Source organism: Panthera leo, chromosome E1 (genome assembly GCF_018350215.1).
Source record: "Panthera leo isolate Ple1 chromosome E1, P.leo_Ple1_pat1.1, whole genome shotgun sequence".
NCBI classification, from domain to species: domain Eukaryota; kingdom Metazoa; phylum Chordata; class Mammalia; order Carnivora; family Felidae; genus Panthera; species Panthera leo.
In genome coordinates this window covers 2,142,929-2,160,609 of record NC_056692.1, presented here as the reverse complement: position 1 = coordinate 2,160,609, position 17,681 = coordinate 2,142,929, and the positions used below count along the sequence as shown (strand labels likewise).

The window sequence follows — 17,681 nt, the reverse complement described above, 5'->3', positions numbered from 1 at the left end:
GGGGGCGCGGGCCGCGGCGACGGGGTTTGACCGCCTCCGGCACCCGTCGCGGCCGCTTCCGCCCTTCCCTGCGCCCGACCCGCGAGGCCGGCGGCCGCCCCGGCTCCGGAAGGAGTCGGCCCGGCGGCCGGATGTGACGCGCGGCCGAGGCGCGCAGGAGCCGCGGAGAAAGCGCAGAGCAGGCGGGTAGGGAGGGGCCGGGGGGGCGGGCAGCGCCGAGGCTGGAGACCCCGGCCCGCCGGCGCACGCGGGGGCCCCCGGGGCCGGCCGGGCGGAGGGGGGCGGCGGGAGGGCTTCCGCCTCTGCCGGCCGGGCGCGATCCGCCCTGAGCGCCCGCCTCCCGGTAGGCCCGGTCCGAGGTCTGGCAGTCAGTGACAGAGCCGGGCGCCCACGGCCCGAGCGCCCCCGGCGGCACCATGCCCGCGCTCCTGGAGCGCCCCAAGCTTTCCAACGCCATGGCCCGGGCGTTGCACCGGCACATCATGATGGAGCGGGAGCGCAAGCGGCAAGGTGAGCCGGGCCCGAGCGGGAGGACACAGGGCCCCGGGGCGGCGCCGCTTCCCCGGAGCAGGCCTCCACCCCGGGCCGTGCAGCGCGCCGCCGCGGCCCCGCCGCGGGAAGGATGAGACAGCCCCGCGGGTGGTGGAAGCCGGAGGCCGGGTCTCCGCTCCAGAACCCTTGGGTCGGGAAGGACCTTGGAGAGCACCTCCTGGACCCACCCGCCTGCCCCCTCCGCGGGGAAAGAGCCATTGCCGAGATAGGCACGAGGGGCATCGTGGCGACCAGGCCTCGCTGGCCCGCGGTGCGCAACAGGCTGCTGTTAACCACCCTGCCGGTTTCCCATTCTGCCCGACTCTCTCTCCAGAAGAGGAAGAGGTGGACAAGATGATGGAACAGAAGATGAAGGAGGAGCAGGAGAGGAGAAAGAAAAAGGAGATGGAAGAGAGAATGTCTCTGGAGGAGACCAAGGAGCAAGTGAGCAAGCCCCCTGATCTCTCACAGCGCTTTCCCTCTGGCCCTCTTGCCTTCATCTCTGCTCCCCTCGCTTCTCAGATCCTGAAATTGCAGGAGAAGCTTTTGGCCTTACAAGAGGAGAAGCACCAGCTTTTCCTGCAGCTCAAGAAAGTTTTACACGAGGAGGAGAAACGGAGGCGAAAGGAGCAGAGGTGGGACTGGAGAGCTAAAAATAAAATCGGGGCAGGGTGTAACTGGGATCGGGTGACAACGACCGGAGTCTAGTGGCAAAAGGGGGCGCTTGTCCCCGACTCTGACGCGCCCGCCTTTCGCCCCAGTGACCTGACCACTCTGACATCAGCTGCGTACCAGCAGAGCCTGACCGTCCACACGGGAACGCACCTCCTCAGCATGCAGGGTGAGGAGTGGAGAGACCGCGTGTCCAAACGGGCCCTCCTGGGGGTCACAGCCACCCCTTCCGGCCTCACGAAGCCCCTGTCCCTCCCTAGGGAGCCCTGGAGGACACAATCGCCCGGGCACCCTCATGGCGGCTGACAGGGCCAAGCAGATGTTCGGGCCCCAAGTGCTTACAGTAAGGAGTAGGATGGGGCGTCCGGCCCTGGTCTCCCCCGACCGCTCCTACCCACACCCAGGCGCCCTTAGTGACCCGGCACTCAAGTGATGGGCGTCACTGGCGTCGGACCCTTCGCGGTGTGGGGGAAAGCCGGACACGGTGGGCCCCTGAGGTCCCGCCTCGGAGTTTACAGCGGCCAGCTCTCGTCCTCCCTCCTCAGACTCGGCACTACGTGGGCTCAGCGGCGGCTTTCGCAGGGACCCCAGAGCACGGTCAATTCCAAGGCAGCCCCGGCGGTGCCTATGGGACCGCTCAGCCCCCGCCGCACTACGGCCCCACGCAGCCGGCCTATAGCCCTAGCCAGCAGCTCAGAGGTGAGTGGTGGGCCCAGAGGGAGGGGACTCTGGCAAGACCCAGATGAGGAGGCTCTGATGGCCATGCGTCGTCCCTTCCTCAGCACCTTCGGCGTTCCCCGCAGTGCAGTACCTGTCGCAGCCACAGCCACAGCCCTACGCAGTGCACGGCCACTTCCAGCCCACCCAGACAGGTGACCGACACCCCTGTGCGAGCACCCTGCCCTCCCGGCCTCCCCCGCCCCTGGCGGCTGCGTCACACCCCCCTCCTTCCCTCCCCAGGATTCCTGCAGCCGGGTGGCGCCCTGTCCTTACAGAAGCCAATGGAGCATGCCAACCAGCAGACCGCCTTCTCGGACTCTGTGAGTATGGCGAGTATGGGGTCTTGGGAGTTCAGGGGAAGCGCTGTGCTCAGGGGAGCCCCCGGCTGCCTCCGGTCCTGACTCTCCTCTCCGCAGTCCTCCCTGCGCCCCATGCATCCCCAAGCTCTGCATCCAGCCCCTGGACTGCTGGCCTCTCCCCAGCTCCCTGTGCAGATGCAACCAGCGGGAAAGGTAAGGTCGGGAGCCAGGTGCGCCCAGACCCCCACCTTCCCACTCTCGGGGGGGGGGGGGGGGGGGGGGGACGGGCTCAAGGGCGTGGAGGGAGAGGGTGCTCGCTGACCGAGCCCCCCTCTCGTCACTGCCACCAGTCGGGCTTCGCGGCTACCAGCCAACCTGGCCCTCGGCTCCCCTTCATCCAGCACAGCCAGAACCCGCGATTCTACCACAAGTGACCGTCAGATTTTATCTTCAGCCTCCCCCCACCCCCTGCCGTGGGTGAGGGTCCCCGGTGTGTCCCGGTCCAATAAAATCTACCTGCCAGTGCCCCTGGCTGCTGCTGCTGTTTGTGTGGCCTCACTCGGAGGCGGCCAGGGCTCTCTGGAGGGGCGGGGTGGCCGGCAGATGCACAGCAAGTGAACGCTTGCCGTGAACGGATGGCCGAGTTTGGTGGACAGGATTTCTCATCTCCCCTCCAGTCCGCAAATGCCCATTCAATTCAAAGAAGCAACTGAATTGGGGCCTTCATATTAAACTTGTAGTTTTATTCAGGTTTGATTTTAACAAATGTGTCGGGGAGAGAGCCCACAGGAAAGGGTGAAGCCCGTGGGGGCAGGGCCCTCCCAGATGCCTGAGGAGGGGGCAGGTCCCCTCCCCTCTCCTCCTCTTCCCTCCCCAGCTAAAGGGATTTGGGGAGAGACATAGGCAGGAGAGGGGGCTGGTCCCCAGTCTGTGGGGTGGTGCTTGGGGTAAAGGGCCAAGGGGAACAAGGGACCAGAGCAGGGATGAGTGGGGGAAGGGCACAAGGACCATTTGCCAGAATCCACAGCTTTCTGATTCCAGATTGAATTTAAAAAAAAAAAAAAGAAAAAAGAAAGAAAACAAAAACCAAACAAAACCCACTAAACCACAAGCAGCACCCGCCCCCTCTCCCCGACCAGGACTGTAGTGCGAGGGGAGAAGAGGAGGACAGTTTCGCCAAGGCCATGGGTCACTCACTCCTGGCCAAGGGAGCAGGATGAAGGGCAGGGGCTCCCCGACAGATTGAGGGGGTGTGGGGGAAACCAAAATAAAACGTCAAATAAATTGTGTAGGAGTCGTCCAGCCCGGGGCCGGGCCGGAGCTGGGCCAGGCTGGGGAAGGGGGCCTCTGCAGGCTGGAGGATCACTGCTTCCGCCACCGCCACCCTGGGGAGGAGAGACACCTGGTGAGACTGGACTGTCCTGTCCATGGTGGGGGGCGACCCTGCTGGGGCAGGAAGGGAAACCTGGAACAGGACTGAGGCAGGTTTTGTCTGGGACGCGGAGCCCGCGCAGGGGCTGGGGACGGGCAGCCGGCACACTCACCTGGGAGCCAGTTATTTCGCCATGGCCTTGATTGCAACTGCTGCCTCCTCTGTCATGGCAGACAGCACCGTGATCTGGGGGGGTGGGGAGGTCAGACATGAGGTCAGAGGAAGCAGTGCGAGGAGAGGGGCTGGGCATAAAGGGGGGGGGGGGGAGGGCATACCAGGATCTCTTCTCCGCAGTCATACTTCTGCTCAATCTCCTTGCCGAGGTCTCCCTCGGGCAGACGAAGGTCCTCTCGCACCTCCCCGCTGTCCTGGAGCAGCGATAGATACCCATCCTGGATGCCAATCAGCTGGGGGCAGAGGAGGAAGGAAGCTGCAGGTTGGCCCCGGTAGGGGGGGAGGATAAAGGGTCTGAGGACAAACTGGTGCCAACCTCTAACACCAAACCCCTTCTCCGGCCGTTCCCCTCTCTCCCGCTCAGTCTACGGCCACCGACAAACCACTAACCCACCTACATACCTGGAAATCATTCCTTTTGATGTTGGGGACATCCATATTATGAGTCGACGGGCAGATATCTTCGTATTTCTTGCCAGTAAAGATGTCAATACCAACCAGGTGGACCTGTATGTGTGCATCACATGAAAGAGAAACCCGACCAAGCTCTAGGATGGAAAAGAGAAAGGCTCGAGGTGCTCCTGACTGGTGAGGGAAGTGCGACGAGGTTGTCAGGGAAAAGACCAGGGGAGTTGGAACTAAACCAATCGGCCCAAAGGAGCAGCACTAAAGCCTTTAAGAACGGGAGGCAGAAAGACTGCCCTTGACTTTGGGGTTGACAGCACAAAGAAAACAGGAGGGCAGGCTCCAAGCAGCCAGTTACCCTGAGCTACCAGAACACTGACCGATGTGCCCAGGGGACTGGGAGGACTCTAGGCAGAACATTTGGAAAAGCATCTGAACATCAGCATAAAAGGTGAACTTGGGAAAACAGGAAGCAGCAAGAAAGGAAGAGCGCTGAGAAAAAAAGGCTTTGGGGACAGAAAATTATGCAAAGGGAATAAACGCCACAAAAGAACACAGACAAGGACGTAGACGTTGGGGGTGACCCAGGGTGAACCCCGAGCCAACGGAAGACAAACCAACCAGGGAACAAAACCACAAGAACTCCAGCAAGGATGAGTCAGGTCGAGATTTGGGAGGGCAGGAAAAACTGACAAGCACTAGCAACAGTGTCCAGATCCAAGAGAGCGAGGCAGGGGCTCAGGAAACTCCGGGAGAGGGGCAGGTGGAGACACAGTGTGACCCTGCGTCGGAGATCGGGGGCGTGGGGCGGGAGGGGATCTGGAAGCTCAAGGTACGCTGGCCCCCTCCAGGGAAGGCTGCTCTGTAGTGGGACTAGAGAAAGCCTGGGAACTAGAACCCCAGGCAAGAAAAACCACAAGTGAAAGCCAAGAAGGAAGGAGCTGCTGACCAGACCACCTAGCAAAGTTAGACTCACACCAGTGGGGAAGAGGACCGGGCACAAGGCAATGACGGGGCACAGGAGGTAACGAAAGGCTGAAGGCCGGGGGAAGGTGGAAGGTAGCCAGGGCTGAGCACTACACAAGGAACTGGGGGGTAAAAAGAGAGCTCCGGGAACGGAGAGGGCTAGGACTGAGGGCACCTTGCTGCCGGGAGCCCCACGGATGAGGGAAGTGTGGGGAAGGCGAGAGATGGAGAGATCCAATTCTAACCTTGGCATGGCCGTGCTTGCCAGTCTTGGAGGTAGACATCTCCACGATCTTACAGGGCCGGCCTTTGAGCACCACAAAGCCATTCTTACGTAATGCTGAGCACTGCATCGGGAAGGTGGCTGAGGCCCCTGCATCTCCTGTCTCGAAGTCCAAATCATCTGCCATTTTAAGAGGCTTCGATTCCAACTAGAGTCAAAGAGAAGCGGAGTCAGTAGAGGTAGAGGTCGACAGAGCTCTCCATCCGCCCCACTGCTCTCTGGAAACAGGCTTCAGGTTTCCCCAGCCCTCCGTTCCATCACCCGCCTAAATGAAAGTCGAAGTGCCCAGGTTAAATCCGGAGTTGGGACCACAAACCCTTAAGATGGGGCGTGTGTATGAAGTGGAGGGAACACAAGCCGGACCCCTAGCCCAACTGAAAGCTAAAGGGGCGGCCCGGGAACAGAAGGCTCTGGGGAGTTCGGACGCCGAATCTCCAAGACGGGCAAACGCCTAATTCCTGGGAGGCGGGGGGAGACTCAGGTGTTACTGGCCGCTGAAACCAACCACCCCTCTTCCCCACACACAGCAGGGCTATAATTAGGTGAGCAGCCGCGAGCCAGCAAAAGGGCGGGGCTACCATAGCGGGGAGAGGGGAGGGTGGAGACCGGAGGACAGGGCCCCACCCGTCTGTTACACCCCCCACCCGATCCACACGCGCCAGTCACTGGTACAGGAAACCACAAGGCCTCTTTGGGGGATTCCCGCCTCTCCAACAGGCCTTTTCCGACACAGCCGAGGGAGAGAAAGTAAAGCTGTTCTCTAACTTCTCCCCCTGCCAAACACCTCCATCTCGTTTCCCAAAGGGAACCCGGGAACCCGGCCTCTCCTCGAGGGCCCTCCCCCTTTTCCCAGGATGCACCGGTCCTGTCGGCTTTTCAGGCCGGGCCTGTGCGCTCAGTGGAAAGTGGAGGAGTGGGCAGCGTGAATGACAATAAAATGAAAGCAAAACGCCGGGAGTAGTGAGTAGAAGAAGTTCTGTTAGGCCGGCAGAGTTGGGGCTCTGAAAGCAGGAGCCCGCAAATCAGACACAAGGAGGAAGACCGTGACAAGGTGAAGAGCACCTATCACAGCGGGGAGCTCCTCTGCTCGGGACTTTAAGGCGCTGTCGGCGCGGCCGAAAAGAGCTGGGCTCCCGTCCAATCGCCCTCAGTCTCCCCGTCTCTCCGGCCACCCAGCACGGGAGAGCGCTGCTCGCACCTGGCTGGCCGCCTCACTTCCCAGGGGAGTCGGGGCGGGGGGGTAGCGCGCCAGGGGCCCATGGGGTGGGGGCACGCTAACATATGTCCGCAGCGGGCTCTCCGGGGAGATCAGGTGCGGGCCTCGGCCTTCGCCCCCTCCCCAAAATTCCAAGCTACCCTGGGCGCCCGCGAGGACCGACCACCCCTCTCCGCGCTGGGGGTTGCCGGCTCCCGCCCACCATGTGGCCTCCCGGGGCTTCCGGTGGCCGGGATCTGGGGGGAGGGGTCCCCGCGCTGCCATGCGGCCCCCGTCCACGTTCGGCCATGCGGCCTCCGACCCAGAGGGCAGCCTCCGGTAGGGGGGACACTTCCGGTGCCGCCGCCACCCCCTCCTCAAAGGCCGCGCCAGGCCGGAGCCACGCCGCCTCCCCTCCCCCCCTCTCCGGCCGGCCGCCAGCCCCCCCCACATGCCCTCTCACCGAATAGCCCCCTCCCCCACCTCACGTGGCCGCGCGGCGCCCGGTTCTCAACGGCCCAGGTACCTTGGCCCTTCCGGGCCGATCTGGCCCCCGGCCCTCGCCCCGGCGTGGCCGCCCGGCGGCCTCTCCCGCGTGGCGGCCTCGCGGCTCGCCGTCCCCCGCCCTGCGTCGCTCCAACGTCACCCGGCCGGCCCCAACCGTCACCCCGCGCGCCAACCGGGGCGCGCTCCCGCGCCTCTCCGCACCTCGCGCCGCTCGCGGACCGAACCCTGTGCGGCGGCCGCCGCCGCTCCCCTTTGCCCCCTCCCCGACCCTCGAGCAGTTCCATCTCCGCTCCCAAGCCCCAGCCGAGGTTCCGCGCACGCGCGCCCTGCCCGCTCTCACCTCGCGCGAACGCACTGACTCGACCCGGTCCGCCCGCCGCGAGCCCAACCGCTGCCTCCGAGCCCGCTGCCGCCGCCGCCGCCGCCTCTACCGCCGCCGCCGCTGCTGCACACGGGTCTTAGTACGCAGGCGCCGACTCCCCACTGACCAACCAAGCAGCCCTGTGACAGCCGCGCAAGCGTGCTATCTATCCCCTCCGCCCTCCACCCCCGCACTGCGCAAGCGCACAGACCCTCCCCGATCTCCACCCTCCCTCCCACCTTCCCATCCAATGACGCGTACGCGTGACCCCGCCCCTCCCCAACCCAGAGCGCGTCCCACCGGTAGGCAGTGCGCAGGCGCACCCGGTTTTTTAAGCCCTTCAACCTCCTCTTCCCTTCCCGTGATAGACCACTACCCCTACCGGACGGGACTCGCGCCTGCGCAATAGGGAGCCCTGCACTCCACACCCTCCGAAGGGAACGCCTCGGCCTCAGAGCGCATGCGTGTTGGGAATCCTGACCGCCCCTTCCACCTCAGACGTCGTCTGTACGCCGGGCGTTGAAAAGACCACGCCACTGTAGCGCTGAGCTCGGCTAGGACGCATGCGTCTTGGGAACGCCCCACCTCGGCTTTAACTGGACTTAAACGACTCACACGTTTCAGAAAACTTGCATTGCGGGGTGGGCCCCTCGTCTCAAAGCCCATCCCCCCCCCCCCCCCCCCCCGCCCCCGTCCACGCATGCGCGCAAGAGCTCTTTCCGCTCACGCTTCCTAGCGCGCTAGTGTGGTCGGGTTACCGCCCATCTCAGCTTCACCTCCCGGCCTCGGGCCTGCCATAGAGTTTCGCCCGGGAGCTAGAGCGCCCGGGTCGCGGCCACCATCTTGTCGATTCCCTGGGTGCGGGGCCGCCGGGGCGGCTGCCGTACCGCTGAGCTCTAGGGAGCTTCGGAAGGCATTTATTTCTCCCCGATCCCGGTCCCCCGGCTGCTCCACAGCAGATGTCTGCGAGCACCCTGGGAAAACTCCAAAGCAGACTGGCGTGTTACGGTCCGCTGACGCTCTCCAGGTCGTGGAAGGCGACCACGAAGCAGGGGACAACCCGTCTCTCGCGGTTTATTTCTCTGGCCCTCCTCCTAGGGAAGAAAGCTGCCGCTTTTCCCGCAACTCTGTGGTCTTCTTCCAGTTTCCAGGTTTCCGGCACTACCCTCGTGGCCACCTGCTTTGCTTCCGCAAACCAGGCGGGCAGCAGTCCTGTAGAGAAGACGAGCAGCCACATACCTGGGCTGGGAGTCCCCAACCCTGGATCTGGCTCTCGTTTTGTTTTAGAATCCCGTGACCTGGTAGATGCGTACCGCAAACACCGGCTTGAATTAATACGTTTATGCGGCGTGGTCCACTATCACTCCCCGTTCCTTCCACTCGGCTTTCTGAAGTTTCCGCCTTTTCCTTTGTAAAACGCAAAACCACCACTCCCCTCCTCCCCCCGTAAGGGTCTGGGCGCATTGTTTAAAGCCCCAACCTGCTCTTCTCAAAGATGTATTTGTCCATATGATCCAACAACTCTCCTAGGTGTATGCCCCAAATCATTAAAAAAAAAAAAACAACAGCTACTTAAATCTTTGCAGGAAAATATTCACAACAGCGTTATTCACAGTAGTCAGAAGGTAGGAACAACCCAAGTAACCATCAACAGAGGAATGGATAAGGGGGGGGGGGGTGTACAATGGAATATTATTCAGTCACAAAACAGGAATGAAGTACTAATACCTGCTTCGACTAGATGAACTTCAAAAATATTATGCTAAGTAAAAGAAGTCAGACAAAAAAGGTCACATACCCTATGATTTGAATGGCAAGAACTATCCAGAATAGGTAAATCCCAGAAGGAGAAAGTAGATTGGGGGTTGCCAGGTGCTGGGGGATGAGGGGACCAGGGAGTGGGGTTAATGGGCAGGGGGTTTTATTTTGGAATGATGAAGCGTTTCAGAATTAGGTGAAGGTGGGGGTTGCACAACACCCGATGCTCTAACTGGCACTTCATTCATCTAAAAATGGTTAGTGTTGGGGCGCCTGGGTGGCTCGTTCAGTTAAGCAGCCGACATTGGCTCAGGTCATGATCTCGCGGTCCCTGCGGTCAAGCCCCGCGTGGGGCTCTGTGCTGACAGCTCAGAGCCTGGAGCCTGCTTCCGATTCTGTGTCTCCCTCTTTCTTGTTTTTTTTTTTTTTTCAACGTTTTTTATTTATTTTTGGGACAGAGAGACAGACAGAGCATGAACGGGGGAGGGGCAGATAGATGTGTCTCCCTCTTTCTAACCCTCCCCCTTTCATGCTCTGTCTCTCTCTGTCTCAAAAATAAATAAACGTTAAAAAACAAAACAAAAAAATAAAAATGGTTAGTGTTATGCCATGTGAATTTCACTTCAGTTACCAAAACTTGTACAGGAATGTTCAAAGCAGTTATTCATCATAGCCCAAAAAGCAGAAACTCCTGGAGCCCATCAACTGATGAATAGATAAATAGAATATGGTGTATCCATGCAACGAAATATTACACGGCAATAAAAAAGGATGGAGCACCGGGTAAATTGAAACGTGGTAAACGAAAGTCGGTCACAAAAGACCACATAGTATAGAGTTCCACTTACCTGACATGTCCACAATAGGTAAATCCATGGAGACAGAAAATAGATCAGTAGACACCTAGTGTTGAGAAGTTAGAGGGAAATGGGGACCCAGAGAGGGACTGCTAAAGAGTACAGGGGAGGGGCAGAGTATGGCTTTTGTGCTGAAGAAAATGTTCTAACACTGATTGGAGCTATGGTCCCATTCTTCAGATATTAAAAAACACTGAATTGTACACTTTAAATAATTGAATTGGATGATATGTGAATTATATCTCAATCAAGTTATTCCTTAAAAAAAGTGCTGTTGTTTTGTGTGACTGTACCTCCCGTGTGTCATGTGCCAGTCTTAATTGATTCATTTCGCTGAGACATTGGTGAAGTGTCCTCACTGACCTAAAGCACAGACTCCATGATATGACAAGGGCACTGAGTGATAACAGCCCTCGCCAACTTCCATCCAAAACTCAAAAAAGGCACAGATAATCTTAAATTTGTTTTTTGGGGGCGCCTGGGTGGCTCAGTCGGTTAAGTGTCTGACTTTGGTTGTCATGATCTCACAGTTTGTGAGTTCGAGCCCCGCGTCCGGCTCTGTGCTGACAGCTCAGAGCCTGGAGTCTGCTTCGGATTCTGTGTCTCCCTCTCTCTCTGCCCCTCCCCTGCTCGTGCTCTGTCTCTGTCTCTGTCTCTCAGAAATAAATGTAAAAAAAAAAAATGAATAAAGCAAATTTTGTTTTTTAAGTTTATCTATTTTGAGAGAGACAAGACACTGTGCAGGTGGGGGGTGGGGGTGCACAGAGAGAGAGAGAGAGAGAGAGAGAGAGAATCCCAAGCAGGCTCTGTGCTGCCAGGGCAGAGCCTGATGCAGGGCTCGAACTTCTCAAACCATGAGATCATGCCCGGAGCAGGAACCAAGAGGTAGACGCTTAACAGACCGAGCCATCTGGGCACCCCAAAAGGCACAGATAACCTTGACAAAAGACAGAGTTCTACATACTCAGAGGAAGAAAGGGGCAAAATACTGTTCAGTATTGTGGGGTGATGAGGTACCTGGTACCCAGCCGAAGCACCACTGCATTGCTTACGTGCAGTCCCTACAGTCCAGGGCAGAGTCCTCAGCTTTGGGAGCCCTCCCAGTTTACGTGGCCGGTCAGATCACTTCTCGAGGGACGCCTTTCCTGAGCTACAAGACTAAGTGGGCTTCTCATGTTATGTGCCCTCACAGCAGACATAGAGCCTGTCACATACTGGTGACATCCATTTATTTGTGTAATTGTTCTACTCACGTCTGGCTTTCTCCACTGGAATATAACCTGTGTAGGGTTGGGAACCTGTCTGGTTCGTTATTGTGTTCCCAGCAACTAGGATCGTGCCTGGCAAATACACGGTACGCTATCGATCCTAATTGACCGTGGAGGAAAGGTACACCGGGCTCTGGCTAATCAGACTCACGATAGATTGACCAAAAAGTGGGAATCTCAGCTTCTCTATAAATGAACTGAAATGGGGAAGGGCAACAGAACGTCTATTTTGGCTGGTCCAACTCTCCGTTCTTTTCTATAAGGAAATGTAAGTAGAAAGACAAAATCTAGTCAAGGAACCTTGACATCGGACAAGGGAATTAGCTACGTGTCCTCCAACGTTTGGTACCACACAGCTCTAAGAACAGAAGAACACAGTGCATCTGTCCTCATTGCGAAAAGGCCAGTCTGTCTCCCCTTCAAAAAGAATCCTGGAAAGGGAGCCCGGGTGGCTCAGTTAGGCATCCAACTTTGGCTCAGGTCATGATCTCACAGATCGTGGGTTCGAGCCCTGCGTTGGGCTCTGCGCTGACAGCTCAGGGTCTAGAATCTGCTTTGCATCTGTCGGTCTGTCTCTGTCCCTCCTCAGCTCACTGTCTCTCTCAAAATAAATAAATATTTTTAAAAATCCTTTAAAAAAAAAAAGAATCCTGGAATAGTGATGATCTTGGATCAGAACTCCCTGAAAATCATTGGAGAACCTGTCTTTTTTTTTTTTTTTTTTTTTTTTTTATGATTTACATACCAAGCAACCCCCTTTAGGTCACATAGAAATTTCTTTCTTGAGAACTGATTTGAATGCACTTGATCAGATTCTATCTTAAGATGGCATTTCTTTCCCACCTTCTGTGGTTACACCCACTCACCAAGATTAAAATTCAGATATTCGGGGAGAACTCTCCAGCTACCCATCTATAGATTTTCAATGCCTTTGGATACTGTCCTGGCAATCCATCTGATTCATTATTTTCTCATTTCTTTCTCAGAGGGTAAGAGTTTAGCGTTCTGCTGAGAAAGAAGTTTGCCAAGTAAGTTTGTATCTCTTCTGGTAGACTTTCCAAACCTTCTATTTTGGAATAGTTTTTGCTATGCAGAAGACTCGCAACAGTGCTATGAAAAATACTTTAAGGAATACCAGTGAGGTTTTGTGTGTGTGTGTGTGTGTGTGTGTGTGTGTGTGTGTGTGTGTTTGAAGTTTTTAAATGCTCACTTATTTATTTTTAATGTTTATTATTGAGAGACAGAGGCAGAGGGCGAGTGGGTCTGAGGCAGACAGAGAGAAGGAGACACAGAATCTGAAGCAGGCTCCAGGCTCCAGGCTCCGGGCTGTTAGCACAGAGCCCGACACGGGCTCTCAAACTCACAAACTGTGAGATCCTGACCTGAGCCGAAGTCGGACACTTAACCCACTGAGCCCCCCGGGGCACCGCAGCAGCAGTGAGGCTTTGGATGGGAACCAACAGTGCGGTGGAGGCTGCATGTGTAGGTTTGTAAGAAGCAATTGTGCACACCTCCTCCTAACAGCACATTCAATAATGTCTTCCTGAAAGCTTGAAATTGACCACAGTGGAAGTGTTTACATCACGGAAATTGGCAGATGTTGTTTTCCATCTCCCAGAGCTGGTTGGTAACATTTAGCAGCAGGCACTGATTGGGAAGGAGGTTCTGACATATAGAAAGTAGTGTTAGGTCAAGCTAGTCTAACACTAGGGGCTCCTGGGTGGCTCAGTCGGGTAAGCGTCTGACTTGGGCTCAGGTCGTGATCTCACGGTTTGAGTTCGAGCCTGGTGTCAGGCCTGCTTCGGATTCGGTGCACCCCCCCCCCTCCCCTGCTGGTGCTCTGTCTCTCAAAGAAAATAAATAAATGTTTAAAAAATAAAGGATTCCAGGATTCTGAGAGTCTTGGGAAGCCATCAGAGCGATGGGGTGTGCAAGCCAGTCGCGAGCAGAGCTGGACTTGGGAAGGTGGGTAGGACTGGGGTTGAGGACAAGGCCGCTGTTTTTAGTAGAACTGACCCTCACAGACAGGAAAGGGGCTCCAGGCATATCAAGAGGAATGGTTTTACGTGATAACAAAGACTCTGTCAAGTTTTCTTTATCATGAAAATACAAGTCTTTGTGGAAACATTTGGGAAAATCAGAAAAGAAAGAAAAACAAAAACATAACCCCCAGGACCCAGAGGCAGCTACTATTAATGTTTTACCATATTTGCCTACAAACTTTTTTCTATGCCTTTTAAAAGATACATCTGAAACAAAATACTGGGGGAAAAAAAAGATACATCTGGGGGGGGGGCCTCACGACCCGATTTCGTGGTCTGTGAGTTCGAGCCCCGCCATCAGGCTCTGGGCTGATGGCTCGGAGCCTGGAGCCTGCTTTGGATTCTGTGTTTCCCTCTCTCTCGAACCCTCCCCGCCTTGCGCTCTGTCTCCCTCTCTCTCTCTCTCAAAAATAAATAAACATAAAAAAAAATTTTTTTTAAATATCTGCGTCTGTTAGGTGCCAGATACTGGAGACCCAGGGGTGGTGACCTTAGCAGTATGGCCCCTTCCCCACAGCTGGGAGGGAGGAAAACAATCGAGAATCAACAAAATATATAACATGTAACGAGTGTTCAGGCCACCTGTCTACCACCAGTGAGCGATGGGCTTATGAATGGCAGTTAGGAGAGTCAGAGGAGCTCCTGAGAAGAAGATACCACAGGGATCTTTGTGACTTTGACCTCGCCTCTTTGGAAGCTGAGAAGAAGAGAGTGGAGGTGCGGAAGACGCCTGGTTCTGGGCCCGGAGGAGAAGCCCTACTCAAAAGCCCTCCTCATCCCCCATTCTCAGAGGCCTTGCTGAACCTGGGTGCTAGAGAGAGAAGTTGGAAAATGCCGTAGACAGGGGACCAAATGCGGGGAACGTGAGCGGCAGGACCGGGCCGAACCCAGCCCAGAAGCCGGTCTTTTGGCAACAGAGAAGCCAGAGCCGAGGAACGTGAGGGAAGCCGGCCCTCAGCAGGATGAGGGAGGGTCTATGAGTTCTGGGGACAGCGGATAAAGAAAGCTTAGCTGGGTACCAGCGCTTCTTGGCGTCGATAGACCAGCTTCTTGGCTGGTCTAGACCCAAGAAAAGAATATCTCAAGATGTGAGCGAGGAGGTGAGGGGGCGATGACATCCGTGTTAAGAGAAGAAAGGTCCAAGGGCAGACGGGGGCCTCACCTCCGACAGGGACTCGCGCGCTGATCTCTCGTCCCAGGCCTGTTCACCTGCCCCCAACCCGGATTGTAAGGGTTAAATTGTAGTGTAGAGCTAATGGTTAGCTTGAAAAATAACAGCTTTGTGTTGACACTGAAGGTTAAGAGATAACAGCCTTGCTTTGCTCTGGTAAACTACGCCTCATACCCTTGTAAATTAGGCTTCACCAATTAAGGCAACAAAAGTTCAAAGAAAAGAGCATCAGAGGCAGGGTCAAGGAGATCCACTGGTTGCAACTTAGAGGCAGAAAGTCTAAAGTAAACACCTCATTAGGCAACTGTTTCTAACTCATCTGGAACCTGTTTCTTTGTTCTGTTCCCAGGTGATGATAAAACGATGTGATCGGTTATAAAAACTCTGTCCCCCGGCTGTTCGAGGCCGCACGCTTATCAAGAGTGTTGGTCCCGATCGGTCGGCCTTGCCTCTCATTGTAATAAACTTTGTTGTGACTGTCACTGGTGCCCGTAGCATTCTGTTTCAGGAGTCGTGTGGATGCAACACGATGCCAATCCCATTCCTGGCTACCCTCTCGCCTCCTGGCCAGAGCTGGGATCTGGCTCCGCCTCCGGCCCCCGCCGGGCTGACTTCGACAGCATCTCGCATCTCGCCTGCTTCACCACCCCCGTGCTCACCTCTACCCAGCACCTGTCCCACAGAGCGCGTGGCCGTCTAGCCTGCCGGACTGCGACAGACGGATCTGGCATGTGGCGGGTTCTGAATCCCTTCTCCTTCCCGGGCTGCCTCCTCTCCTGTTCAGGATGTGCGACCCAGCCTAGAATGCCAGATTCTTGGGGCGCCTGGGGGGGCTCAGTCGCTTGAGCATCTGACTCTTGATTTCGGCTCGGGGTTCGTGGGTTCGAGCTCCACATCGGGCCCTACCCAGCCCACCGCTTCCCTACAGGGCTCCCCTGGCCTCCCAGCCCGAGGTGTAATGTCAGAGTTTGCTCTACCTCGGTGCCTTCCGGAGCCTGGAGCCTGGCGGCGAGGCCTACATCCCCATCAGTGGTGTCAGTCCTCTGGGACCGTTCGATTCAACCAAGAGCCCAGTGAAGGGCTTTAGATCACCATTCAGGGGCCGGCTCGGTCGGTGGAGGACAAGTTCCCGCCTGGATTCGGGCCCTACCCAGCCCACCGCTTCCCTACAGGGCGCGTGCAGGCCCCCTGCACCTCCCACAGCCCGCGTCACGCCTTCCCTGCTCCTGGGTCACTCACTGAGGGCGGCTTCCTCAGCTATGACAATAGAGAGAGGAACCCTCTACCTCCTAAAGAGCTCACGTGACCCTGCCCGCGCGCGCGCGCGCGCGCGCGCGCGTGTGTGTGTGTGTGTGTGTGCAGATTCCCAGGTGGATGCCTCTGGCCGGAATTGTCCCCAGCCTGACTCGACTCTCCTCCAACCACCCAACCCCTGCTCTCCTGGCCGGGGTCTCCAACAAGCCCCAAACCAAGCCCCTGCCTGTCTGCGCCTCCCCGGGACTGCTCAGTGAAATCAGCATCGTCACCCACGGTGGGAGTGGGGGGAAGCGAAAAACCCAGATTTCTTGATTCCTTTCCCCTCACCCCCACATCCAGCCTTTCACCAAGTCCTGCAGACACTGTTGCCAAAACGTATCTCATACCGGCCCCCGTTCCTCCCCCGCTCGCTGCCGCCACGCCACTCGAATCCACACCCCCATCACCTCTGCCTCTGGCCGCTCTATGTCCCACAGGGGAGCCAGACGATGTTTTAAAAACAGATGGAGCAGGGGCTCCACCTGGGGGCTCAGTCGGCTAAGTGTCGGACTTCAGCTCAGGTCATGATCTCATGGTTGGTGAGTGTGAGCCCCTCATCGGGCTCTGTGCTGACAGCTCACAGCCTGGACCCTGCTTTGGATTCTGTCTCCCTCTCTTTGCCCCTACCCTGCTCACCTTCTGTGTCTTTCTCTCTCAAAAATAAATAAAAAACAAGCAAACAATAAATAAAATCTTTAAAAAAATAAAATTTTTTTATTAAAAAAATTTAACGTTTGTTCATTTTTGAGAGAGAGAGAGATCATAAGCAGGGGAGAGGCACGAAGAGAGGGAGACAGAGACTCCCAAGCAGGCTCCACGCTGTTAGCGCAGAGCCTGACGTGGGGCTCGAACTCACGAACGGGGAGATCATGCCTTAGCCGAAATCAAGAGTCAGATGCTTAACCGACTAAGCCACCCAGGCGCCCCTATTTAAAAAACACATAAATAAATCAGGCCATATGACTCACTCCCCCTTTTAAAACCCTCAAACGCTTCCTATAACTTCTGGAATAAAATCCAGTTTCCAAAGCTTTGGTTGCTCAGGCCTTGCCTTTCTCACCCTCCTCTTGGTCCACTAAACTTTTTCGTCCAATGGGCTCAAGCTTTTCCGCCTCAGGGCCTTTGCACTAGCGGCTTCAAGCGCCCGGAACCCTCTTTCCCTCATCCTTTCCTTCGGCTCTCTTCTTCCCATGCTTCGGGTCAGTGCATAGACTGTGACACCTCCCCTGGCGGTGGGGGCCTGGTGGCCTGATTCCAGATTCGCCCCCCCACATCTTACTCTCTATCACACCAGTCTGTGCCTTTCCTTCATGGCTTGTTATCATATCTGTAATTATCGTGTGCATCCATTTCCTTATTTCATCGTGGGGCCTTCTAGAACGTGAGCTGTCTGGGGGCAGGGAACGGCGCGTGTCTTATCCACTACTGTATCCGCAGCACCTTTTATTTATTTATTTTTATAGCGCCTGGCACACAGTAGGTGCGCCACAAACGTTTGTTTGGAAGACGTAAATGAAGAGGCACATTTGACCGTAAACCACCTGACGTCTTCAGGAGATTTGCAGAGTGGTCCGTGAGCACTGCAGGGGCCGTTACAGCTGCTAGTGCCCTTGCCTCCCTGGCTATGCGGCCGGAGGAAGGTAGTCCGTAAGTGTCCGTGAAATTAAGGCAGGAATCCCTGGGCTTTGGGGACAGATTTAGCGTCACGGAAGCTGCGATGTACAGAGAAGCACGTGCAGCCGCG

At 56.5% G+C, this 17,681-nt stretch overlaps 2 protein-coding genes across 6 annotated transcripts; one reads left to right on the top strand and one right to left on the bottom strand.

The window, feature by feature from the left end:
* Nucleotides 1–86: 86 nt before the first annotated feature.
* GPS2 (G protein pathway suppressor 2) lies at nucleotides 87–2,747 on the top strand. The gene is made up of 11 exons (XM_042915769.1): nucleotides 87–186; nucleotides 348–510; nucleotides 866–975; nucleotides 1,054–1,166; nucleotides 1,293–1,372; nucleotides 1,464–1,546; nucleotides 1,749–1,902; nucleotides 1,986–2,075; nucleotides 2,164–2,243; nucleotides 2,340–2,435; nucleotides 2,573–2,747. Exons 2-11 carry the CDS (start codon nucleotides 417–419, stop codon nucleotides 2,654–2,656), a joined length of 984 nt encoding a protein of 327 aa, XP_042771703.1. The 5' UTR covers nucleotides 87–186; nucleotides 348–416; the 3' UTR covers nucleotides 2,657–2,747.
* Nucleotides 2,748–2,944: 197 nt separating this feature from the next.
* EIF5A (eukaryotic translation initiation factor 5A) lies at nucleotides 2,945–7,707 on the bottom strand. Of its 5 annotated transcripts, none has more exons than XM_042915772.1 (6): nucleotides 7,525–7,707; nucleotides 5,445–5,630; nucleotides 4,231–4,335; nucleotides 3,930–4,061; nucleotides 3,767–3,840; nucleotides 2,945–3,607 (listed from the first exon to the last, which is right to left on the bottom strand). In XM_042915772.1, exons 2-5 carry the CDS (start codon nucleotides 5,607–5,609, stop codon nucleotides 3,778–3,780), a joined length of 465 nt encoding a protein of 154 aa, XP_042771706.1. In that variant the 5' UTR covers nucleotides 5,610–5,630; nucleotides 7,525–7,707; the 3' UTR covers nucleotides 2,945–3,607; nucleotides 3,767–3,777. The 5 variants fall into 5 exon arrangements, with proteins under 5 accessions (XP_042771706.1, XP_042771709.1, XP_042771707.1 ...); XM_042915775.1 differs by lacking the exon at nucleotides 7,525–7,707 and adding an exon at nucleotides 7,204–7,300; XM_042915773.1 differs by lacking the exon at nucleotides 7,525–7,707 and adding an exon at nucleotides 7,161–7,247.
* Nucleotides 7,708–17,681: the final 9,974 nt, after the last annotated feature.

Coding starts and splice junctions, on each gene's coding strand:
- EIF5A (XM_042915771.1), bottom strand. CDS start 6,987: ATGGCCGAACGTGGACGGGGGCCGCATGGCAGCGCGGGGACCCCTCCC. Junction 4,062..4,230: donor TCAAAAGGAATGATTTCCAG/GTATGTAGGTGG, acceptor CTCTGCCCCCAG/CTGATTGGCATCCAGGATGG. Junction 3,841..3,929: donor ACTGCGGAGAAGAGATCCTG/GTATGCCCTCCC, acceptor CCACCCCCCCAG/ATCACGGTGCTGTCTGCCAT.
- GPS2 (XM_042915769.1), top strand. CDS start 417: ATGCCCGCGCTCCTGGAGCGCCCCAAGCTTTCCAACGCCATGGCCCGG. Junction 976..1,053: donor TGGAGGAGACCAAGGAGCAA/GTGAGCAAGCCC, acceptor CTCGCTTCTCAG/ATCCTGAAATTGCAGGAGAA. Junction 2,076..2,163: donor CTTCCAGCCCACCCAGACAG/GTGACCGACACC, acceptor TTCCCTCCCCAG/GATTCCTGCAGCCGGGTGGC.